The sequence below is a fragment of the Dasypus novemcinctus genome, chromosome 21, assembly GCF_030445035.2.
Source record: "Dasypus novemcinctus isolate mDasNov1 chromosome 21, mDasNov1.1.hap2, whole genome shotgun sequence".
NCBI lineage: Eukaryota > Metazoa > Chordata > Mammalia > Cingulata > Dasypodidae > Dasypus > Dasypus novemcinctus.
Genome location: NC_080693.1, coordinates 14,687,787 through 14,713,541, shown reverse-complemented (window position 1 = coordinate 14,713,541; position 25,755 = coordinate 14,687,787). Strand labels below are relative to the sequence as shown.

The following is a 25,755-nucleotide window of genomic DNA, read 5'->3' as shown; positions in this document are numbered from 1 at the left end:
GAGATACAAATGGCAAAAAAAAAAAAACCACACACATGAAAAAATGTTCAACATCACTAGCATTTAGGGAAATGCAAGTGAAAACTACAATGAGATATCATTTCACACCTATCAGAATAGCCACTATTAAAAAGACAGAGAACTATACGTGTTGGAGAAGATGTGGAGAGATAGGAACACTTATTCTCTGTTGGTGGGAATGCAGAATGTATAGCCACTGTGGAGGACTGTATAGATTTGCTGCATGACCCAGCAATACCATTATTTGGTATATACCCAGAAAAACTGAGAGCAGTGACACAAACAGACATCTGCATACAGTGTTCATAGTGGCATTATTCATGATTGCCCAAAGTTGGAAACAACCCAGGTGTCCATCAACTGATGAACGGATAAAGAAACTTTGGTGTATTCACACGATAGAATATTATGCAGCAATAAGAAGAAATGAAGTCATGAAGCATATGACAACATGATGAACCTGTAGGACATTATGTTGAGTGAAGCAAGCCAGACACAAAAGGACAAATACTGTATGATTGCAATACTATGAACCAAATATATTGTGTAATCTCATGGAGTTACTAACTTGAATATGGGCACCAGAAAATAAAATGAGTTTATTTATTCATTTATTTACTTATTTTTAAAGTTTTTTCAAAAAATTTCTCCCACCCCTCATTGTTTGCATTTGCTGCATGTTTGTTTTGTGCTTGTCTTCTTTTTAGGAGGCACCAGGAAATGAATTCGGGATCTCTTGTGTGAGAGGGAGGCACTTAATCACTTGAGTCACCTCCACTCCCTGCCATTTTTGGTCTCTCATTATGTTTTGTTTTGTTCTGTTTTTTAAAGATTTATTTTTTATTTATTTCTGTCCCCTTCCCTGCCCCAGTTGTCTGCTCTCTGTGTCCATTCGCTGTGTGTTCTTCTGTGTTCACTTGTATTCTTGTCAGTGGCACAGGGAATCTGTGTCTCTTTTTGTTGCGTCATCTTGCTGCATCAACTCTCCATGTGTGCGGCACCACTCCTGGGCAGGCTGCACTTTCTTCACGCTGGGCGACTCTCCTTATGGGGCGCATTCCTTGCACATGGGGCTCCCCTGCGCAGGACACACCCCTGTGTGGCAGGGCACTCCTTGTGTGCATCAGCACTGCATGTCAGCCAACTCATCACATGGGTCAGGAGGCCTTGGGTTTGAACCCTGGACTTCCCATGTGGTAGGCAGATGCTCTATCCATTGAGCCAAATCTGCTTCCCTCTCATTATGTTTTTCCTCCTTGTGTCTCTTGCAGGATCAATTTGCTGTGCCAGCCTATTGCATCAGCTCACTGTCTTGCTTGTCGTCTTTAGTAGGCACTGGGAATTGAGCCCGGGACCTCCCATATGGTAGGCACTTGAGCCATATCTGCTTCCTTAGATTGAGTTAGAGAATGGAAAGCTGAGGTTTAACTTGGCAGAAACGGTAAAAAGGATGTATGTTAATCTTCAGAAATGAATGGAAAAGCTGAAAGCCCAACATAATGTTTGTAACTAGCAGTACTCTTATGTGGTATGAAAGTGACTTAAAGGGAAAGTCTAAGTTCATGTATATTACCAAAAGGAAAGCTAAAAAATGTAACATAGAACTGCACAGCATAGTAAAACCACATGCTGTGAAAGATGAATATGGGTAAAATTGCATATATAAGACCAGTTGTCTTTGAAGCTGAATAAATGCATATTAATTCTACAAGATGTTAATATCAGACAAAAAACCCAAAACATTATGCTAAGTGAAAGAAACAAGACACAAAGTACTACATATTATATAATTCCTTTCATATAAAATGTATCTATATAAATCAATTTATAAAAATGAAATTAGTGGTTATATAGGGTTAGGGAAGGACTGCTAAGGAGTGTGGAGTTTTTAACTTTTTGGAATAATAAAATTGTTTTAAAATTATTTATGGTGATGAATGTACAACATTGTGATTATCCTAAAAGCCATTGATTATACACCTTGCATAGAGCATATGGTATATGAATATACCTCAGTAATAAAACTGCTTAATAAATAAGTAACTGCACAAGTATAGCCAGAAATAGCAGCTGTGTATAGCAGGGGGAACACAGAGATTGAGAGGTGAAGAATTTTCTTGATTGTTTGTGTTTTCCCTTCTTTATGATTACTGAAATAAAAAAAATGCTCTAATATAATTGAAGTGATGAATGCACAACTATGTGATTATACCAAAGACCACTGATGGTTCACTTTGGAAGAATTGTATGATTCATTATTATGTATGAATAAAATTGATTTTTTTTTTAACCAAAGCGAAACAACAACAAACGCAGTGCTGACCTCCAGAGCTGGTATTGGTGCTGTATGTGAGTACGTGGGGACTCACATCTGGAGCCTGGAGCCCGTGAGGTGGAGCTGGAGGACCAGCTGCTGCTGCCGTAGATGCCTGGCTTAAAGTTGATACAATCTTGTGTCTTGTGGAGAGCCCTGGGAAGCATTTAAAAAGGGGAACAGCATATTAATAACAATGAAAACTGATTTTCACTAAATACTTACAACTGTAAATTCCTGGCCAGCTCCCACTTTTCAATATTCAGGCACAAAAGAAACATACAGATCCCTGGAAACAACCTAAGTTTGCTGAATCAGTGTATCGAAGGTGGAGAGTTCATACTTAGTTTTTTAAGACATTGAAAAACAATTTTCCAAAGTGGCTATACCATTTTAAATTCCTACCAGCAATGTATGAGAGATCCAGTTTCTCTAAATCCTTGACAGTATTTGGTATTAATCACTATTTTTTTTAATGATTTACTTTTATTTGTTACTCCGCCCCCCCACCCTCACTGTTGGCACTTGCTGTCTGCTCGTTGTGTGCTCTCTGTTTCTATCCATCTTCTTTTTAGGAGGCACCAGGAACCAAACCAGGACCTCCCCATGTGGGAGGCAGGCACCCAGTTGCTTGAGCCACATCTGCTCCCTGCTTGTGCTTCTCATTGTGTGTGACAGTTTGATATTTTTTATGAATTCCAAAAATAAATATTGGATTATGTTTATAAATTGGTCTGTTCCTCTGGGTGTGGTTAAATGATGATGAGGGCTTTGATTGAGCCATATCATAACGATGTTGACCCTGCCCCCTTGGTCCCACCCCCTTGGTGGGCAGGGACTCACAGAGAAAACAGACATGGCAGAAGAGTCAGGGAGTTTTTTGAGCTGGAGCCCCAGCAGGAAACACAGGGGAGAGAGTGGAGAATCTGAGCCCAGAGAGAATTGAGCCCCAGGTACAGAGACAAAGCCTAGAGAGACTGATAGTCTACAGCTGACCTTGTGGAGAGAAAAGAGGAGCTAATTCCAGAGAGAAAGGAGCCCTGGAAGAGAGACAAGACTTATCCCAGCCTACAGCTGATATCGGAAGAAGCTGGGACCACAGAGCCTTAAGAGGAAGAGCCATCTTGTTTCAACGCGCGGCAACAGACTTTGATGAGGGAAGTAACTTATCCCCTATGGCCTGGTAACTGTAAGCTTCTGCCCCAAATAAATATCATTTATAAAAAACCAACAGATTTCTAGTATTTTGCATCAGCACCCCTTTGGATGACTAATACATTGTGTTTCTTTGTTGAGTCCTTCTTGCATCATCTCGTTCCACCCGCCTGCCATGCCAGCCCGTCACGTCCGCTTGCTGTCTTGCTCGTCTTCTTTAGGAGGCACCGGGAGCCAAACGCAGGACCTCACGTGTGGCAGGCAGGCAGCCAACTGCTTGAGCCACATCCACTTCCCAATCACTATTTTTAATTTTAGCCATCCCAGTAAGTGTGTAGTGGTATCTCTTCATAGTTTTTATTTGCATTTCCCTAATTAGTGAGGTTGAACATCTTTTCATGTCCTGAGTTGACATATCCTCTTTGGTAAAATGTCTTTTGCCTAATTTATAATTAGATTGTTTGATTTTTAATGTTGACCTTTGAGGGTTCTTTATATATTCTAGGTATGAGTCATCTATCAGATATGTGGTTTGTAAATATTTTCTCCAATCTGTAGCTTGTCTTTTCTTCCTTTTAACAGGGTAATTCACTGAGCAAAAGGTTTTAATTTAGAGGGTATGCAATTTATCAAGTTTTTGCTTTTGGAGATTATGCTTTGGTGTCAGGTCTAAGAACACCAAACCCTTAGGCCTTGAAAAATTTCCCCTATCTTTTCTTCTAAAATTTTTAGATAGGCATCCTTCATTTTATTGTGCTTCACATTATTGTGTTTCTCAGTATTACATTTTTTTTTTTAGAAATCAAAGGTTTGTGGCAGCTCTGTATCAAGCAAGTCTATTTATGTCATTTTTCCAACAGCCTGCACTCATTTCATTTCTCTGTCACATTTTAATTGTTTATTTATTGCACAGTTAATAGACTTCAATATACTGTAAACATAACTTTTATATGCACTGGGAAACTAAAAATTTCATGTGACTCACTTTATTGCAATATTTGCTTTATTGCAATGGTCTCAAACTAAACCTGAACTATCTCTAGGGTATGCCTGGAGTTTTATATTTACACTTAAATTTGTAATCCATTTTGGGTTAATTTTTTCAACAGATGTGAGTCTGCAGTCAAGGGGCAATTTTTTTTTTTTTTTTTTTGCCCGTGGATATCCAATTGCCTCCATATCCTTTATTGCACAGATGATCCTTTCTCATTTAATTGCTTTTGCACCTTTGTAAATAATAATTTGGGGAAGCAGATGTGGCTCAAGTGATTGAGCTCCCACCTACCACATGGGAGGTCCCGGGTTTGGTTCCCAGTGCCTCGTAAAGAAGATGAGCAAGACGGCAAGGTGACACAACAAGGTGATGCAACAAGAGACACAAGGAGGAAGACATCATGAGAGACACAACAAAGCAGGGAGTGCAGGTGACTTGAACAGTTAGGTGCTTCCCTCCCACATGGGAGTTCCTAGGTTCAGTTCCTGGTGCCTCCTAAAAAGAAAAGGAAGACGAGCACACAACAAACAGACACAGCAAATGCAAACAGTGAGGGTGGTGGGGAGAAATTATTAAATAAATAAGACATCTTAAAAAATAATTTGGCCATATTTGTGATTGTCTATTTCTGGGTTCTCTATTCAGTTCAATTGATCTGTGTGTCCTTCCCTTCACCAATATCACACAATCTTGATTATTCTAGTTACATAATAAATTTTTAGATAGTGATTCTTCCCACTTATTCTCTTTCAAACTTATTATTTTTTATTTATCTTCCCCCTCCCCCCTCATTGTCTGCTCTCTGTGTCCACTCGTGTGTTCTTCTGTGTCTGCTTGTCTTCTCTTCAGGTGGCAACGGGAACTGCTCCTAGGACCTTCCAGAGTAGGAGAGAGGTCGTCAGTTTCTTGTGCCACCTCAGTTCCCTGGTCTGTTGTGTCTCTCATTGTCTCTCCTCTGGGTCTCTTTTTGTTACATCTTCTTGCTGCACCAGCTCTCTGCACAGGGCAGCACTCCTGCATGGGTCAGTACTCCATGCAGGTCAGCACTAAGCATGGGCCAGCTTGCCTTCACCAGGAGGCCCCAGGAATGGAACCCAATCACTTGAGCCACATCTGCTTCCCAAAAATTATTTTAGCCATTCTAATTCCTTTACCTATTTATACAAATTTTAGAATAATCTTGTCTCTATCTACAAACTGTCTTGCTGGGATTTTGATAGGAATTGACTTAAATTTATATATCAGTTCAGATGGAATGGACATCTTTATTATTTTGAGTCTCACAATCCATGAACATGGTATATCTCTTCATTAATTTAGATCTTTTACTTCTTTCATCACTGTTTTGTGGTTCAGCTTTTTCTGTATCAAGTGGCATAATCTGTGATTTTCTTTGGCCTGTTAATATGGTGGGTTACATTGATTGGTTTTCAAATATTGAACCAGTCTTGCATCCCTAGAATAAAACTCTCTTGGCCATGTTGTATAATTCTTTTTATATATTGCTGAATTTTATGTGCTAATATTTCATTGAAGATATTTGTCTGAAGTTTTCTTTTTTATTTTTTACTGGCTTTGCCTGCTGTTAGTATTAGGGAAATACTGGCCACACAAAATGAGTTGGGAAGTATTCCCTATTTTCTTGAAGACATTGTGCAAAATTGGTGTAGAAACGGTGTGGATTCTTCTTTAAATGTTTATTAGAACTCTCCATTGAAACCATCTGGGCCTGGAGATTTCTTTTTCTGGAATTTTCAAATTATAATTAAATTTAAAAAATAATTACAGTGCTGGTTCATTTTATCTAAAATGTCAAACGTATGTGTATATAGAGTTATTTGTAGTATGTCCTGTATTCTTTTGGTGTCTGTAAGCCCTGTAGTGATATTTCTTATTTCATTTCTGACATTAGTAATTTGAGTCTTCTCTACTTTTTTCTCTGTTAATCTTGCTAGAGGTTTGTCAATTTTATTGATGTTTTCAGAAAACTAGCTTTTGGCTTTATTGATTTTCTCTATTGCTTTTCTGTTTTCAGATTCATTGATTTTTTTTTCTTTCTTTCTCTCTGCTTGCTTTAGGTTTTTTTTTTTTAAAGATTTATTTCTTTCCCCTATCCCCCCTCCCCCCCACCCCAGTTGCTGTTCTCTGTGTCTATCTGCTGTGTGTTCTTCTTTGTCCACTTCTGTTGTTGTCAGTGGCACGGGAATCTGTGTTTCTTTTGTTGCATCATCTTCTTGTGTCAGCTCTCCGTGTGTGCGGCGCCATTCCTAGGCAGGCTGCACTTTCTTTCGCGCTGGGCGGCTCTCCTTATGGGGCACACTGCTTGCACGTGGGGCTCCCTTACGCGGGGAACACCCCAGCATGGCATAGCACTCCTTGTGCGCATCAGCACTGTGCATGGGCCAGCTCCACATGGGTCAAGGAGGCCCGGGGTTTGAACTGCAGACCTCTCATGTGGTAGATGGATGCCCTAACCACTGGGCCAAGTCCGCTTCCCTAGGTTTGTTTTTAATTCTTTTTCTAATTTCTTGATTTGGAAGCTTAAATATTTTATTTGAGTCTTCTTTTCTAATATAAGCATTTAGCACTATAAATTTCCTTCTCAGCATAATTCAGCAGTGTCCCACAGTTAGAGAAGTTGAGAGCTTACAAAACAATCATTCATAATGTGCAGAATTCTCATACATCACCCTCCAACAACACATTACATTTTTGTGGAACATTCATTACAGATTATGAAAGAACGTGGTCAGACTATTGCCACTAACTATGGTCCATAGCATACACTTGGGATATTTTTTCCATACACCCTTTATTAACACTACAGTTTAATGTGATTCATTTCTTTCAAGACTTCTTCTTTTAATCATGTATTTTTTAGAAGTGTGTTGTTTAATTTTCAAATGGTTAGAGTTTTGTCTTGTTATCTTCTGTTATTGATTTATTGTATGGTTCCATTTTGTTGAGAGAACACCCTCTGCACAATATTCTTTTAAATTAGTTTTTTTTTTTTTTTTTTTATGGCTCAGGATATGGCCTATCTTGTGACCACTTGCTAAGTAGGTGTATTCTGCTGTCGTTGGATGGAGTGTTCTATGGATGTTAATTAGACCCTGTTGGCTCATGATACTGTTCAGTTCTTCTCTACCCTGGCTGATTATTTGTCTGAGACTTGTTTGTAAGTTTTTCTGGGGAAGATGTAGTGTAGCTTTCATTCCAGGGGTAGTTTAGCCTTATTACTAAGGCATACCCTTTGGGAGTTCCACTGAATTCCCCAACTCATCACTGAGGTTTCTACTTTGGCTTGTCAGAATCTGAACATCTTCCTGCCTTGTGTCAACTCTGGGGTCTTCTCTGCTTACAAGTCCATGACTGCTCTCAACTTTGTGAACCTTTACTCTACACATGCGCAGTCACTTACTCAGCAAAAACTCAAGGGAACTCCATGCAGATCTTAGAGTTCTTTTTCTGCATAGCTCCTTCCTTTCTGAAACTATACCCCACAATTTCCAGCTGCCACAGCTTGCCCAACTCTCTTTTTTTTTTTTAAGATTTATTTTTATTTTATTTAATTCCCCTCCCCCCCCGGTTGTCTGTTTTCTGTGTCTTTTTGCTGCGTCTTGTTTCTTTGTCCGCTTCTGTTGTCGTAAGCGGCACGGGAAGTGTGGGTGGCGCCATTCCTGGGCAGGCTGCTCCCTCCTTCGCGCTGGGCGGCTCTCCTTATGGGGCGCACTCCTTGCACGTGGGGCTCCCCTATGTGGGGGACACCCCTGCGTGTCAGGGCACTCCTTGTGCACATCAGCGCTGCGCATGGGCCAGCTCCACACAAGTCAAGGAAACCAACTCTTATCTCATTGAGACCAGCAGCCTCTGTTTGCTCTCCCCTCCTCTGGTACATAAATTGCCTCCAAGCATCAGGGCAGGGAAATCAGAGGACCCAGGTTTCCCCTTTTCTTTCTAATCATAGTCTTATGCTGCTTGTTGTCCAATGTCTGAAAACAATTATTTTAGATATTTTGTCCAGTTTTCTAGCTGTTTATTGCAGAAGGTTGCAGTCCAGTCCTTAGGACTATATTACAATTGGAAGCAGAAGTCTTTTATATTTTTAACATTCTGTGAAAAATAATTTCACATGGTAACTGCTGAAGTGATGATGGTGGAGTTTCAAGTTCCTTTTTTAAAAATTTTGCTGAACAGTAAAAAGAAAAAACTGAAGAGGCAGCCTGGTTGTGACAGTTTGAAACTTACTGTGGATTCCAGAGCTAATCCATTCCTGTGCATATAAACCTTTTGTAGATGGTAACTTGTGATTAACTTACTTATGTTAAATTAATACCAGGAGGGAGTGGATGTGGCTCACGCAAATGGGCACCTGCCTCCCACATGGGAAGTCCTGGGTTTAGTTCCCAGCGCCTCCTAAAGAAGATAAGTAGACAATGAGCAGACAGTGAGCAGACAGATGAGGGAGCCATCTGGGGGGTGGTGGTGGGAATTAGTACCAGGAAAGTAGGGTGCTGCTGTTATGCAAGTACCAAAAATGTTGGAAAGGTTTTATAAATGGGTGAGCAGTAGATTCTGGAAGAACTGTAAGATGCTTGATAGAAATCACCAACCCAGGGTCCACAGGATGGAGGAATAAAATATGGATTAGAGTGAACTTACTGGTATTCTATTATAGAACTATTGTAACCAGTAATGGAAGAAACCGTAGCACTGATGTGGAGAAAGTGGCCATGGTAGTTGCTGAGGGCAGGGAAAGGGAAGTAGAGATGAGATGTGGGGGCATTTTCGGGGCTTGGGGTTGTCTTAAATGATATTGCAGGGACAGATGCTGGATATTATATATCCTGCCATAACCCACTGAATGGACTGGGGGAGAGTGTAAACTACAGTGTAAAGTATAATCCATGCAGTGCAGCAGTGCTCCAGAATGTATTCACCAGATGCAATGAATGTGCCACAAGGATGAGGGAGGCTGTTGATATGGGAGGAGTGCGGGGGAGGGAGTGAGGTGTGGGGTATGTGGGAACCTCTTATATTTTTTAATGTAACATTTTTTTTGTGATTTATGCATCTTAAAAAAAAGACAACAATAAAAAATTTTTTTTTACATTAAAAAATAAAAAGGCCTAGACTTCTTCGAAAAGATGGTTGGTAAAACTATGGATGCTAATGTTACTTCTGATGAGGCCTTAGAAATGATGAATGTGTCATTGCCAGTTGAAAGGAAGGTGATTCTTGTAAAGTGGCAGAGACTTTGGCAAATTTGATTCCTGATGTTAGGTGGAAGGCAGAATTTGGAGGTGAAGAGTTTGGACATTTACGTGAAGAGATTTCCAAACTGAATGTGGGAAGCATGGCCTGGTTTCTCCTTGTAGCTTACGGAAAAATGTGAGAGGAAGGGGATTTCCTGGACACAAAGAAACCAGAAATTGATGGTTTGGGAAATTCTGAGCGTCTGGAACAGTCCCCAGAGAATAGAGTCCTAAGTGAGGATTTAACTGAACATGGGAACAGCCCGTCTTTTCAGTGTGAGTCAGGACTGGAAGTGCCTCCACTGGCCTGTGTGACAAAATCATGGCTGATATTAAACTGTTTGTGTGAGTTTGGCCATCCTTGTTGTTTCTAGCTGGTGTCCACTCTGATTGGCCTATGGCCTCTCCTAACTGATTATATCAACTCCACTCAGGTTGTTAAATATTTAAAATATCACACCTCTGTGCAGAATATTTTTAAATCTGTTTACAGATGTGAAAATTTGCAGTGAACATTACACCCACTATATTAGCCAAAGGGGTGCTGATGCAAAATACCAGAAATCTGTTGGCTTTTACAAAGAGTGTTTATTTGGGGTAGGACCTTACAGTTACCAGGCCATAAAGCCTAAGTTACTTCCCTCACCAAAGACTGTTGGCACATGTGGGAGCAGGACGGCTGCCGACGGCTGCGAGGGCTCAGGCTTCCTGGGCTCCTCTCTCCCTGGGGCTCATTTCTCCCCTGGCTCAGGTGCTCTGCTCTCTCCACAAGGCCAGCTGTGGACTATCAGGCAAACGGCTCCTCTCTCTCCCCCGGTCTCTGCTTTGTCTAATGGAAACTTCTCTGCTGCTCTCTGTGTTTTCTTCCTGGGATTCAGGATCAAAACTCTAGTCTCCCTTCTCTATGCTTTTCCTTGGCGGGCAGGGACCCAACATCCTACTGATGGGGCCCAATTAAAGCATTACTCATTATTTAATCAAGTAAAAGTGAAACCTCTGAATCCAATATAATCTCATATGCCCAGAGGAAAAGACCAGTTTACAAACATAATCCAGTATCTATTTTTGGAATTCATACATAATGCCAAACTGCTACACCCACTCCCCTTGATAGCTGGAAAATGTGCTTACTAAAAATTTCTTCACTTCAAACAGCTCTGAAAATTCTAATACACGAAATGAGGTAGTTTTCTATTAATCTGATTTTAGAAGTTTACTCTTTGCGCTTAGTTCCCTGAAAGATATTAGCCAGAACTTCTCAGTTTTGCTTACAGGAATAAGATAATGTCTCAAAGCAAAATTAGACAGAATGGTGGAAATCTGTTAACTTTGCCCTGAGATAAAAAACTTGAAATCCTTGAGCGGTTGGCTGAGAAAGGAGCCACGAAGGCCCCGCTAAAGTGTAGTTTATTAGCTGCCGAAGCCAAGGACAAATGTGCTGTGCCTGAGACCGTGCAGGACTGAGAAGCGGCACGTTCCCTCCTCACCAGACTCGCCGCGTCACTTGTTTTTTTTCTCCCCCACCCCTTTACTTCGCCTGTTAAAAACCCTAGCTCCCATTCTCATGTTGAACTGGCTTGGGGAGACATGATTCTCGTTGGCAGCGCAGGCCCTTCTCTTGGAAATAGCCTTGCTCACGGCAACATCCTCCACTCCAGCCTCAAGGGAGAGATGACAGAGCAGAAAGAAGAGAGAGAAGCTGTGTTAATTCTTTGTGGAGCTCTGTGGGTTTTGTTTTATTTGTTTTTTTCAGCCTATTGGGTGTCCCTTGGCCAAGCCAATGACTTGAGACAGGAGTTCTGAGTTGCAAAAACGGGAGGCTTTGGGGGTGACAAAATATAATTTGTCGGAGCTAATTTCCCACCCTAAGCCGCTAAAGGCAGCTAAGGCTCTCTAGGCTGGGGAAAGACGCATTTAGCGGGACGCCGTGGTAGGCGCAGGTTGGGGCTCCTGGGAAGGGGTCTGCATCCTGCCGCTGAGACTAAGGCGTGCAGGTGCAGGTGGACCACTGGGGGGTGGCGGGGATGTGCGCCCGGGGACAGGGCAGGACCTGGCTCTCCTCTGCCCAGCCTGCGGGGTAGACACGGTCATGTGGACGGGGCAGTGCCGCAGATGTATTCTCGTCCCCCTGCCTGGCACCGAGGGGGTGGGCCCAGCACGGGAGATGGGGCGTCACAAACAGCAGAGGCTGGGAAATGGGAGCAGACCCAGCGGTGGACAGATGACTGAAGACCACAGAGACCAAGGCCAAGGCCAGCAATGCACACGGACGCCCGCTGATGTGTGTAGTTGACACGGAGGCCCCACCACAAGACCAGGCTTTGGTGCCACTTAATCCCTTGGAACTGAGATGCACCAGCAAGATGGAAGCCCGTGGATTGGCCAAAACAAGCTCAGGACACTTGGCAAAGTGAGGGTTTTAAATTAAGGTTGGGTACAGAGGGAACAACGCTGAAGCTGCATTTCTTGTACACCTGAGTTGGTGGTTTGAGATTCTCACCCACTCCACTCCCGCCTCTATATTCGGATTTGTACTTTTTCTGAACCTAATGTGTACCTCGCCGAGCTCTGGACTGCCTGCATCGTTGGCCACATGGACACAGTGAGACATGAGTTTGAACCCTGGTTCCATCACACCTGCTGTGGGATTTCCTCTGTCAAATGGAGATACTGATACTTCTCCCTGCTGCTTGACCTCTGAGTTCGAAACATTTTTAAAGTTTATTTATTTATCCACCACCCGGCCTTGTTGTTTGCACTGTCTATTCTCTGTGTCATTTGCTGTGTGCTCTCTCTGTTTGTCTTCTCTGTAGGAGGGGCCAGGCACTGAACCAGGGCCTCTCGTGTAGGAGAGAAGCACTTAATTGCCTGAGCCACCCTAGCTCCCTGCTTTGTTGAGTCTCTCACTGTCTTTCCTCTTTGTGAGTCCTTGTTGTGTCAGCTTGTTGTGTCAGCTTGCCACACCTGCCCATCATGCCAGCTTGCTGTCTCACTTGTCTTCTCCAGGAGGCACCAGGAACCCATGACCTCCCATGTGGTAGGTGGGAGCTCAAACACTTGAGCCACATCTACTTCCCTAAATTCAATTTTAAAATGCCACAGGAGGACTAAAATGAGATATCATTTCACTCCATACAGAGTGGCCATTATTTGAAAAACAGCAACAGAAAACTACAAGCGCTGGAGAGGATGCTGAGAAATAGGAGCAGTGAAGGAGTACTGTTGGTGGGAGTGCAAAATGGTGCAGCCTTGGGAAGCAGCTGTGGCTCAGTCAGTCAGGCTCCCATCTATCATGTGGGAGGCCCTGGGTTCGCGTCCCGGGGCCTCCTGGTGGAGCCACCGGCCTGCAAGCACCACAGAGTGCCGACTCAGCAAGGTGAGGCCAAAAAAAAAGGGAGACAAGGCAAAAAAAAAAATGCAGAAGAATAAGCAGCAAATGGACACAGAGAGCAGAGTAGCAAGTAAGCTGCAAGGGGGGAATAAATAAAAATAAATACAGACAGAAGAATGCACAGCAAATGGACCCAGAAAGCAGACAGCAAGCAAAAAAAAAAAAGCTGCAAGGGAGGGTTTGATTAAAAAAAAAAAGTTGCAGCCTCTGTGAAAGACAATCTGGCAGTTCCTGAGAAAACTAAATATAGAATCTAGAACTGCCATATGATCTGGCAGTCCTGCTACTAGGAATATATTCAGAAGAACTGAATGCAAAGACATTAAAGGGTATTTGCACACTGATGTTTATAGCAGCATTATTCACAGTTGCTAAGAGATGGAAACAACCTAAATGTCCGTCGACTGAGGAATGGATAAACAGATGTGATATATGCGTGCGATAGACTGCTGTTCAGCTGTAAGAAGAACGCAGGTGGGGAAGCGCGTGACAGCATGGAGGAATCGTGAGGGTTTTATGTTGCCTGAACTAAGCCTGACACAAAAGGATGAATCTTGCATGGTCTCGCTGATGGGAACTAAATATGATGATGATTTGGACTATGAGGTGTAAGTTGGTGGAAGACGGAATGTGGATTGAGAAGGGGGAGATGATGCTGGTTGTATATAGAATATTTAATAAGGTCAAATGTAAATATGTGGTAATGAATGGGCTTGCTGGTAGCACATTATGATGAGTGTAACAAATACTGTTGATTTATGGATGCGATTGTGCCTGGAACGAGTAGTTTAGGGAGGTTAATGTTGGAGGACAATATAGTCAATGTGTAGCAGTGATTTTGGGGGTAGCTGAGGATTATGGTTAATAATATAAATATAGGAATGTTCTTCCTATATTTAAGAATATGGTGATATAAGGGAAAATATAACTAATGTAATTTATAGGCTGTAGTCAATATTGTAATATTGTAATATTTTGGTAGCAAAAGCAAAGAAGGTACTATATTAATGCTAAAGGTCAAAAAAAAGACCATGACTTTGGTTTTGTGATCTATGAATATGATTAAGTATTTTTTCTCTTCCTCATTAATAAGGAGACCCTGATAATGTCATTTAACTAATCTGTGTTCATCTGTGTATCTTTCTGAACACTGGAGGAACAACTGAGTTTGTTGTTAGGATCAGATGAGATAAAAGTGCCCGGACAGAACTTTTCTGGAATAATGCTTCCATAACTTATTGAACTGCCATTTGTCTGTTATTTTATTCTTGGAATTTGAAATAAAGCTTGAAAAAAATATGCCCAGGAGGGAAGGAAGGCACTAAGCAAACAAACTATTTCACAACACAAAATCATTCTGAGGGTATATATGTAGCATGTGACTCTCCTGGAAAGTCCACTATGAAAGTACTTCCTCTATCACCTAATACAGCTCCCTTACTCTCTCATTGTCTTTCCCTGGGCTTTTCTGAATCAGTTTTAAATCAACTTATTAACTGTCACACTAGCCACACCTATTATATAGCATTTTGATGTGTTTTTCTTTATTATTAGCTAAATATATTGTGTACCATATTGTATGATTCCATTTATATAAAATGTAAATATAAATCAATTTATAAAGATGAAACTTAGGAAGCAGATGAGGCTCAAGCAGTTGGACACCTGTCTGCCACATGGGAGGTCCCAAGTTCAGTTCCTGGTGCCTCAAATGGCAATCCCTGTGAAGCAGATGATGACAAAGTTCCAGGTAATTCTAGCATGTTTTCTAATGTACTGGTACTGGAGTCTGGATCATCTGAAAGGGCTGTCCTTGTCTTCAGAGGCACCTAAATTCACTGGATTAGAAAAGGGCAGCAGGCAATTTCTTCTGGGTAGTTCACAGGTCTGATCCATCCTGGGCTGGCATCAACCTGGAGGGTGAGTTGGTCCTAGGGCAAAAGCTCATCCTCGCAGTTCAGAAAAAAAAACAACTGATGTTTTAAGACAGGTACCCTCAGGGGACATGCCTGAGGACTGACAGATTACAGGCCCACCTTCTAGAAGAGGAAACTGGGTCCAGGAGAAGGCAATTTATCGCAGATTACACCATTTGGCAGAGCAGGGACTTGGCCTGGCCTCTTCCCTACATTATGTAGCCTGTTGGTTGTTTTCATTAAATTTTATTGTGGTAACATATATATGACATAAAATTTGCCATTTTAACCCTTTATATATATGAGTCTCTGTTTCCAGTTCTTTGGGTATATATCTAGGCGTGGAGTCCCTTGAATTTATCGGCTAGGAACAATAGCTAACATTTGCTGAGTCCCTATTATGACAGACCCTGCCTAGGGTTTTAGATATGCTTATGAATCGTCCTCACAGCCCCGCCAGGCATATATCCAATTATCTCCAATTTAAAGATGAGAAATAGGAAACTCACAGCGGTGAAGCAGACAGGTCTAGGATTCCATACTTAGATCGAGTGTTCTACTTAAATGAGCACGCTGTAAATAGGACACGGGCAAGGCTGAGCGTACGCACCAAAACTCACCCACAAGCCCACGCGCGGGGCGCCCTGCCTACGGTGATTGGGGCCGGGCGGCCGCGGTCCTCCCGGAAACCCCCGCGGCCGCGGCGGGAGGTTCCTGACCTTCTCCTTCCCTAGGTGAGCAGCTGCCCCACGCGGTCCGGGCGAGCCCCGCCCCGCCCACCTGCCCGGCCGCAGCCAATAGCGTCGACGCGCGTGGGGCGGAGCTCCGTCCAGCTGCGCGCTCTGATTGGCCGCGCCCGGGGGCGGGCCCAGGGGGCCTGGCCGGGGGGGCGTGCCGAGTGGAGCGCCCGCCGCCTCGCGCCAAGTTCGGGTTCGGCGCTCGCGGCGGTCACGTGGCGGGCGCGGGTCTGAGGGGCTCCGCTTGGGTCAGGTCGGCAGCCGCGCGGGATCCGTTCCCGGTAGGTCTTTGGCTTCGGACCCGAGGGGCCTCCGTTTCCCCGGCGCTCGCGGGGCGCTTTGGTCTCGGTGCTTTCCCGCGGCGCTGCGAGCCCGAACAGACCCGAGGACGCGTGGTGAGGGGCGGAGGGTCGAGAGCCCCAGATTGTGCCTGGATTTCCGTAAGACTGGGGTGGCGGCTTCTCCCGAGCGCGCTTCTTGTGCAGCATCCTCACGTTTGAAGGTCTTCATTTCGGTAGGCCGGCTCGGGGTCTCGGAGCCTGCGCCCCCTGCGCCCCCACCCACCCCTCACCTGGTCCCCGGTTCCGGACGGTGCTCCCAGATCCCGCCCGCGTGGATGGCTGGGTGGGGAGCCGCCTGCCCGTTCCCCAGTCCTAGGACCGTGGGTTTCTTGGCCCTGTGCCCTGTGCTTTCGAGGTTCTGGAAGGTAGGTGACCCTTGTCAGCAGAGGCCAGCGCAGATCCGTGCCTGCAACCGGGCAGCTGCTGGACAGGAAACTCCAGTTTAGGTTCTTTAAATTTCTTAGTGGAGGGAGGTGGGGGCCGTGGCAGGGGAGAGGACTTTGGAACTCAAGGGAAACCAGAGTTCAGATTCTGACTCTTTCTGTTATATGACCTTAGATAATAAGTTACTTGTCAAGGTAAAAAAAAAGTCCTAACACACGGATGGTGGCCAATGGAGTCGCAAAGCCCAGTTGCAAAAATAGGCCTTCTGGTTTAAAATTTGGGCAAGCTATAGGACTCTACAGCCTCACTATCATGTAACCTATTGTGGCGTGGAATTCTTGGTGGATCAGGCTCAACGGGGTCTCATTGTCGTCATTATTTTACAATTCTACTTGTAACATTGAGGCTCCAGTGTAGGGTGTAAAGGATCAATAAGCTAATTATGCACCCTCTGATATCTTTGCCAGTTGTAAGAGAATCTTACATGTGTAAAGAGTTTACAAACAAAAAGAGTTGTAAAATACTACCTATATGAAGAGCCTAGAGTATGTGATGGTGTAGAGTTTTCATTAGTTTATCACAATATTCACAATGGAGAATTATATTACATGGTAGCAGAAATAGGCATATATATATATAAGATTTATATATATATAAGATTATATATATATAAGATTTATTTATTTATTTCTCCCCACCCATTTGTAGTTTGCATTTGCTGTTTCTGTTTGTTGTGTGCTCATATTCCTTCTAGGAGGCACTGGGAATCAAACCCCCGGAACTCCTGTGTGGAAGGAAGGCTCCTAATCACTTGAGGCACATCTGCTCCCTGCTTTGTGCTCTCGTTATGTTTTTCCTCCTTGTGTCTCTTGTTGCATTGTCTTGTTGCATCAGCTTACCATCTTGCTCATCTTTTTTAGGAGGCACTGGAAACTGAACCCCATACCTCCTGTGTGGTAGGTGGGAGCTCAATCACTTGAGCCACATCCTCTTCCCTGTGTTGCTTATAGTTTACCTCCAATTAAATTGTAGATATAGAATAATAAGTAAAATCCATCCATGCCTTTCACACACTTAAAAAAAAAAAAAGGCCTTCTGACCCTAGAATCTCCCTAAAAATAAAGCTGCTTTTAATCACGAAACACTCAAGGTTGAAAAGGATTTGGGCAAGTGGACTTGGCCCAATGGATAGGGCGTCCGCCTACCACATGGGAGGTCCACGGTTCAAACCCCGGGCCTCCTAGACCCGTGTGGAGCTGGCCCATGCGCAGTGCTGATGCGTGCAGGGAGTGCCGTGCCACACAGGAGTGTCCCCTGCGTAGGGGAGCCCCACGTGCAAGGAGTGCGCCTTGTAAGGAGAGCCGCCCAGCGCTAAAGAAAGTGCAGCCTGCCCAGGAATGGCGCCGCACACACGGAGTGCTGACACAGCGGGATGATGCAACGAGAAGAAACACAGATTCCCGGTGCCACTGATAAGGATAGAAGTGGACACAGAAGAACACACAGCGAATAGATACAGAGAGCAGACAGCGGGGGTGGGGGTGGGGAAGGGGAGAGAAATAAATAAAAAATCTAAAAATAAAGGATTTGAAGGAGGCAAAGCAATGCCACACTCTTACATGAATCTTGTTTCCTGGGTTCTCCAGGCTTCAGCCATGTGGGTCTGCTTCCTGATGTTTGGCCAAGTTATAAATCCTTCTCTTAGAACCTGTGCATTTGGGTTTTGCCCTGCCTTCCCCCAGAGCTCCAGTCTTGACTGCTTTCCCTTTCTCAGATGTCTGCTCCAAGGCACCTTCCATGGCCCAGTCGAAAGTGCCCACCTCTCCAGCTTTTATTGTTCTCAGAACCATCATCCTGGCTTGCAAATCATCTCGTGTATTTCCTGTTTATAGTCTGCTTCTTGTTAAAGCAGGGGCTCTATCTTGCTGACCCCTGTATTGGCCTGGGGACGTAGGAGTTAATACCTATTTTTCGAATGAGTAAGTGAATGAGTGAATGAATTAATCAGAGGCTCGTGAGAGTGGAGTGGAGATCTTAAATAGCAAACGCTTATTTTGGACCCCAGGAAAGGTGTGAATTTAATGAGGGTATGGATAACGTGCTCTAACTTGGAGGATTACTTGATCCTAAATAGTAATTGGGTCAGAGGGCGGGGATGGCACTCCCAGATTGGACGTATCACAGGGACAGTTCTCACTCAGGGATTAAGAATAAACTGTCTCAGAATGACTGCCTTGGATAAGAAGGAGTTTTGCAGTAACAGCCATCGGACAGCAAGTTGTTGTGCTGAAGCACAATCACTGAGTCCACGGACTAAAATAAATAGAGACTTTGGCTTCCTGTCCCCTCCTCCCCCCACACCCCAGTAGAATTAAATGGCTCTCAGCCAATGCTTGTCCATTTGATTGGCACGAAAGGGTGATATTTCCAAATGGAGTTCAGTGATTTGGTGGTTAAGAAATATTTTCTCTGCCTTGCTTGCTTCCTTCAAATCCTTAATTTTTTAAGGAATTATTTTATTTATTCTACCCCCCATTGTTTGTGCTCATTCGCTGTCTGCTCTCTGTGTCTGTTCATTGTGTGCTCTGTGTCTGCTCATCTTCTTTTAGGAGGTGCTAGGAACCGAACCCAGGACCTTCCTTGTGGCGGGGGAGGTGTCCAATAGCTTGAGCCACCTCTGCTCCCTGCTTGTTGTGTCTCTCATTGTATTTCTTCATTGTGTCTCTTCATTATGTCATCTTGTTGTATCACCTTGCCATGCCAGCCTGTTTTGTCAGCTTGCTGTTTTCCTTGTTTTCTTTAGGAGGCACCAGACCAGGAACTAAACCTGGAACCTCCCGTGTGGTAGGCGGTGCCTAACTGCTTGAGCCATATCCATTTCCCTTGAAATCCTTTTTAACCTCTAGCAGTTTGTATTTAAACTGCTGCTTTTCCTTTGCGGGGAATTCTGGGACCAGAGGGCCAATTTTCTGTGTGTGGACTCTGTTTACTGAGGCCCTTGTGTTTGCAGACAGAGCTTCTTGGCTGGTCCCGGCCACAGCTGGGTACAAAGGTCAGTGCGGCCAAGCAGTAGGCACAGAGCCCAAAGCGTTTTTACTTTTCTCTCTCACCATCTCTGACCTGAACTTGTGGCAGAATTGTTCAGTTGCCTTTAAGTGTAAGCCTTATATTTTGCAGGCGGGGTTGTATTTCTCATTATGCTATACTTGTGTTCAAATCATGGCTACTTTGAGGAGTTTCCTGGTTGAAGATTATTGACAATCCCAGCTCTACTGGAAATTGAGGAGGACTGCTGTGATTTGGGACTATGAAGCTATTTTAAAAGGTGTATTTGTCAGGCAAATTATACTGTGTGTGTACTCTGGAAAGTGAGCCATCTCTTCACAATTGCTGCTTTTTCAGTGGAAATCTCTGTCCTCCAGTAGCTGTTTCCCTGCAGGCAGGGATCCAGCCTTTTATTTACCAATATATATTTCCACCATCAAGCACAGCTCTCCAGCAGGTGGAAGGTCCTCCGTGAATAGTTGTTGGATGAATAAGTTTCAAAATGAAAACAGCCAAACTTAGTGGGAGGGGAATGCTGAAAAGCTGCTGACTTTTAATTAAGATAAACTGGTTCTGTTCAATGTTCAAACTTGCATGCTCAGGACAATAAATTCTGAACCGCAGCAATTTAAATCCAGCCCCACCTTCATTTCTGCAAACACCAAGCTCTTGACTGGGGAGTAGGTGTTAGCTTCAGCTCTGCTGAGATTCAGGTCTGAACAGGCATATGACCAGACTGAAGATTTAAGTACCTAGAACATATATTTAATGGGTATAGTGCTAATTATAGGTTCAAATAAAAGGGATAGAGGAATCATGCGTAAGGAAATTATGAGTCTAACTCTGTTATCTTGAAGAAATAGGTTATCATATTTCCAAAGTAAGGCCCCTGGTGTTGTGTGCTTTGCCTATAGTGTACAGATGGCTCTAGAGCCCTTGGGAACACCCAGTTTGAGGTTTTGTGTACTTTGGCAGGTAGTGAGATCTGCCTGAGATGTGCATAAGTGTAACCTCTAGAATGACCTCTCAACTCACTTTAAAATCTCTTAGCCATAAAGACTCTCTTTGTATTCAATGTTTCCCCCTTTTGGTCAAGATCTTTTTCTAAATGCATTGTTGGCTGGCACTTGGTATTAATCCCTTGGTACCAGGGAGGCTCATCCCTGGGAGTCATGTCCCATGCCAGGGGGTAAGGCTATGATTAATTTTGTTTACTTATTGTTACTATTTGTCTATTTGCCTTATTTATTTAAGAAATGTGCCATAGGTATGTTTATATAAGAAATACTTTTTAAATAAGGGCGTTATATATGATTTACAACTTACGCGACGTGTCTTGGAACATATGGGTCGTCTAAAATGAAGTTCTTTTTTGTATATAACACTTAGTCCTTGCCTCACGACGTTTAAAATTTAGTTAGGGAGATAAGATGTAACCAAGAAAAATTATCTATGTAGTGTTGGCAAGTTGTTTTTTTTTTTAATTAGAGAAGTGGTAGATTTATAGAAAAATCATGCAGAAATAGAGTTTCCATATACCCCCCCCCCCCCCGTCACACACAGGTTTCCCTGTTATTAACACTTTGCACTAGTGTGGTACCTTTGTTCCAATTGGTGAAACAATATTATAATTATACTATTAACTATAGTCTGTAGTTTACATTGGGGTTCACTGAGTTGTGTTGTACCGTTATTTTTTTCAACTTTTATTGTTACGTATATACAACATAAAATTTCCCCTTTTAATCACCTTCAATTTTATAATTCATGGTGTTAATTACATTCACAATGTTGTGCCACGGTCACCATGATCCATTACCAAAACTTCTCCATCGTCCCAAAGAGCAACCCCGCACCGATTAAGCCTTAACTCCCCATTCCCTCCCCTCACCCTGGCTCTGTAACCTGTGTCCTAATTCCTGGCTCTATGAATTTCATAATTCATATCAGCGAGATCACATTTTGATGGAGGGTCCAATGAGCTGTTGTGAAGAGGCCACTGTGCCCACTCTGGGCCAACTCAGCCTGGGAAGGCCCTGTGTGGGGGAGTTTTGGGGGGAAGGCAGAGATTTAGACAGAAGGGGTCAGTTCTAAGAAGGTAGCAAGCTTACATCCTCAGTTCAAAAAGGAACCCAGAGCTCCACAGAGTAGTTTTGTGATTAGAACATGTTCATGGTTATAACATGTTACTGAGGGAAATACTAAAAAACTTGTCCTCCCTTCATCCACTTGGTGGAACAAATAGGTAGAGATGAGGTTTGACTCAATGTAGATTTGAAAATGACACTTTTCTTTTTTCCCATTTTCTTTTTTAGGCAACCTCACCCCAGAGCAATGGAGACTCCAGTCAATGGTGCACCCAAGGATGACAGTGTCTGGTCCTCACACAATAAAATGCTTGCACAGCCCCTGAAGGACAATGACATCGAGGTGAGATGTCTGGACATGTAATTAAAAAAAAAAATCAGTTAGGGGCTTGGTTGAAATCTCTAGTTAGATTCATGCGTCAGCTTTCTTCGGGGCAGCCTGGAAATCAGTATGAGATAGAGAGGTGCTAAGTGCCTAGTGGTCGGCCAAGGGGCTCCAAGTCCTTTAAGGACAAATGGGAATATTCATGAGTTTCCACAATGTGCTGGACTCCATGGAGGAAGGATGGGAAAGGGGGAGGGCAGTCCCTGAGACCTGCCGCTCTCCTGACAGGGCAGGGGACACTGTATTGTGTGTCTGGACACGTCGAGGCGCCCTTTATTTCTTGGTATAATAGCTTTATTAAGTCAGAATTCACACACCGTGCAGATCGCCCATTTACAAGGTAAAATTTGATGGTTTTGAGCAGAGTCATTGAGTTGAGCCACTATCAGTTTTAAAACATTCTCCTCACCCCGGGAAGACACCCTGCCTATTAGAGCCCTGCCCCACCCCCACCCCCTCTCACCACCCGCTCTTGACAACCACTGGCTTAGTTTTTGTCTGTGGATTTGCCTAAAGCATCTTCTATCTTAAGGAAGGGGAGCAGGGAATAACGTTCAGGGAGGGTTGGAGTACCAGGAAGGGGTGCAATTAGAGGGCATGCTTGTAATTTTTATTTATTTATTTTTTAAGGGGCTACCAGGGATGGAACCTGGGACCTCGTGCAGCGGAGCAGGCGCTCCACCACTGAGTTCCTCCCGCTCCGGCGTACTTGTTTTAAAGTTCATTTTCTCTTCATCATTTTGTTTTCCTTGAATTAAAGAATTATCACCTTCGACCAGTTCTTTCCCAGCTGGTAAAATGTTCTGAGGACTGAGGAAGGTTTCTGCTATTCCTTCAGTGTTACGACACCTTCTTAATTTGTTTATTTGGGCAATGGTCAGCGCCCAGGGCAAAATATGAATCTGTAATAATGTCTCTTCTTTTTTAGGAGCTTATTGCTTTTATCAGAGCAAAATCATAAACGAAAACACCCAAATACTTAATGTCTGTTTCATTTTCATAAGGTTTACAACATCATCAAAAAAGAGAGCAATCGGCAGAAGGTGGGACTGGAGCTGATTGCCTCAGAGAATTTTGCCAGCCGAGCTGTTTTAGAGGCCCTGGGCTCTTGCTTAAATAACAAATACTCGGAGGGGTACCCAGGCCAGAGGTATGTGTATGCATTCAAAGACCTACTTCTATATGGGCACGTGAACCCCAAATCAGTATCGAATCTAAACATTGGGAAATTTGAGAAAATAGCAAGGTCCTCTACTTTGGGAAGTTCTGTTCCACTCCCACTTTCTGGCGAAACTCTTGTGTTATTCCCAACACGGGATGCCACTGATATTCTTGGAGCAAGGTATAAACACTCAGACTTACCTTTTCTGGGGCCTTTGGGAGCTTTCTAGAATGACAGGCCGGTCTCCACGGAGCATTGAGCAGCTGGGCTATTGTTCCAGTCTCTATCTAGAAAAAGCCAAGAATTCTCAGAATTGCGCCACCGAAGCTTGTTCAGCAGGAAATTGACTTGATAGCAGAAACGGCCAGGAAATGAAAATGAATCCATAGTACCAGAAGCAGTTTCCGTACTATAAATTTTGCATTACCTCTGTTGTGATTTCAGTTAACTTTTTGATCCTGAGAACCATGACTCGTTAAGTTCATTTTTAATTTTTACAGTCATCCTTAGCAAAGAAAGTAAATTACAGAACATGGAGTATGGCCTTTGCGATTTTGTATATTTGTGTCCCATAGGAAACAAAAGAAAGGCCATACTCAGAGTACAAGTTGCCATCTACCCTGAGACCTTCCAGAACGTCTCTGGAAGATCTGAGAATCAAGTAGAAAGAATTGGCTTTCTCCTACTGTGAATAACTTTTTTTTAACATGATGAAAAGTACATACTTAAAATTTACCATTTTTAAGTGTACGGTTCAAGTTGTGTAACCATCGCTACTATTTCTAAAATTTTTCATATTCCCAAACTGAATCTCTGTAGCCATTAAGAACTCCCCATGTCTCTTTTCCCTGGCCTCTGGTAACCTCTACTCTATTTTCTGGCTCTTTGAGTTTGCTTATTCCAGATAGTTCATATACGTGGAATCATACAATGTTTGTCCTTTTGTGTCTGGTTTATTTCATTCAACGTGATATCCTCAAAGTTCATCTGTGCTGTTGCATGGAGCAGTACTTCCTTCCTTTTTTATGGCTGAATACTATTCCATGCAGTGGAGACACCACATTTTGTCTGCCCATTCATCTTCCAATGGACTCTTGGGTTGTTTCCACCTTTTGATCAGGAATAATGGCGCGGTGAACATTGCTGAACCCTGCTTTCAGTTCTTTTGGAGATATGTGTAGGAATGGAATCGCTGGGTGTTTTAGTTTGCTAAGGCTGCTGGGAGCAAAATACCAGAAACGTTGGCTTTTATAATAGGGATTTATTAGGGAGCTTACAGTTCTGAGGCTGTGTGAAAATGTCCAAATCAAGGCATCATCAGAGATGCTGTCTCACCAAAGTTTGGCTCCTGGTGATCCTGGATTCCTGTCCTGGGGCAGGGCCAACTGACAGCCCTTCCCTCTCGAGGCCCCTGCCTTTCCTTCCAGGCTCACTTTCTTCCAAGCCCAGCTTTGGGCGGGTGATCAGGTGCATGGCTTGTCTCCCTTCTCCTCGCTTTAAGCTGCTGTGCTGATTCCAGCCTCTGGCCTCTCTCTCAGCCAGAAGAGGGCGGAGACCGAGCCTCACTGACTCAGTGCAGTCAAAGGCCCTGCAGCAATCTAATCAAGGGTTCCCTAATGTGATCAAAGGGGTCCCATACCTACAGGCATGGATTATTTCAAAGATCGTGAGATTTTAACTGTCACACCAGGTCATAAGGTAGTTTTATGTTTAACTTGTTGAGGAACTGCCAAACTGTTCCATAGTGGCTGAGCCATTTTACATTCCCACCAACAATGTACAGGGGTTCTGTTTCCCCAACATTTGTTGCTATTATTATTATTTTTGTAATAGCCATTCCTAGTGGGTATAAGTGATACCTAATTGTAGTTTTGTTTTAATTTATTTCTTTCCCCTTCTCTGCCCCACCCCAGTTGTCTGTTCTCTGTGTCCATTTGCTGTGTGTTCTATGTCCTCTTGCATTCTTGTCAGCAGCACTGGGAATCTGTGTCTCTTTGTTGCGTCATCTTGCTGCATCAGCTCTCCGTGTGTGTGGCACCATTCCTGGGCAGGCTGCACTTTCTTTCGCGCTGGGCGGCTCTCCTTTTGGGGTGCACTCCTTGCACATGGGACTCCCCTATGCAAGGACACCCTTGTGTGGCCCGGCATTCCTTTTGTGCATCAGCACTGCCCATGGGCCAGCTTATCACATGGGTCAGGAGGCCCTGCGTTTGAACCCTGGACCTCCCATGTGGTAGGTGGACGTTTTTATCCATTGAGCCAAATCTGCTTCCCCTAATAGTGGTTTTGATTTGCATTTCTCTGATGAACAGTAATGTTTTAATCTTCTCATGTGCTTATTGACCATTTCTGTATCTTTTTTGGAGAAATGTCTATTCTCCTTTGCCCATTTTGTTTGTTTGTTTGGTTTGTCATTTTGTTGTTGAATTGTAGGAGTTCTTTATATATTCTGCATATTAAACCTTTATCAAATATATGGTTCCCAAATATTTTCTCCCATCCCATGGGTTTTCTTTTCATTTTCCTCATAATGTTCTTTGATGCACAAACATTTTTAATTTTGATAAA

General features: G+C 43.4%; 1 protein-coding gene across 3 annotated transcripts in view; it reads left to right on the top strand.

The window, feature by feature from the left end:
- Positions 1-13,363: 13,363 nt before the first annotated feature.
- The window catches only part of SHMT1 (serine hydroxymethyltransferase 1), a 32,229-nt gene continuing 19,837 nt past the window's right edge, over positions 13,364-25,755 (top strand). Inside the window, exons 1-3 of one of the 3 annotated variants that reach the window (XM_023585462.2) lie at positions 13,364-13,604; positions 21,869-21,983; positions 23,030-23,175. In XM_023585462.2, the coding sequence (XP_023441230.1) occupies positions 21,888-21,983; positions 23,030-23,175 (242 nt within the window). In that variant the 5' untranslated portion in view covers positions 13,364-13,604; positions 21,869-21,887. Of the gene's footprint in view, positions 13,605-15,904; positions 16,065-16,181; positions 16,298-21,868; positions 21,984-23,029; positions 23,176-25,755 lie in introns of those variants that run through there. The other 2 variants (XM_004481412.5, XM_023585461.3) reach the window with 2 other exon arrangements.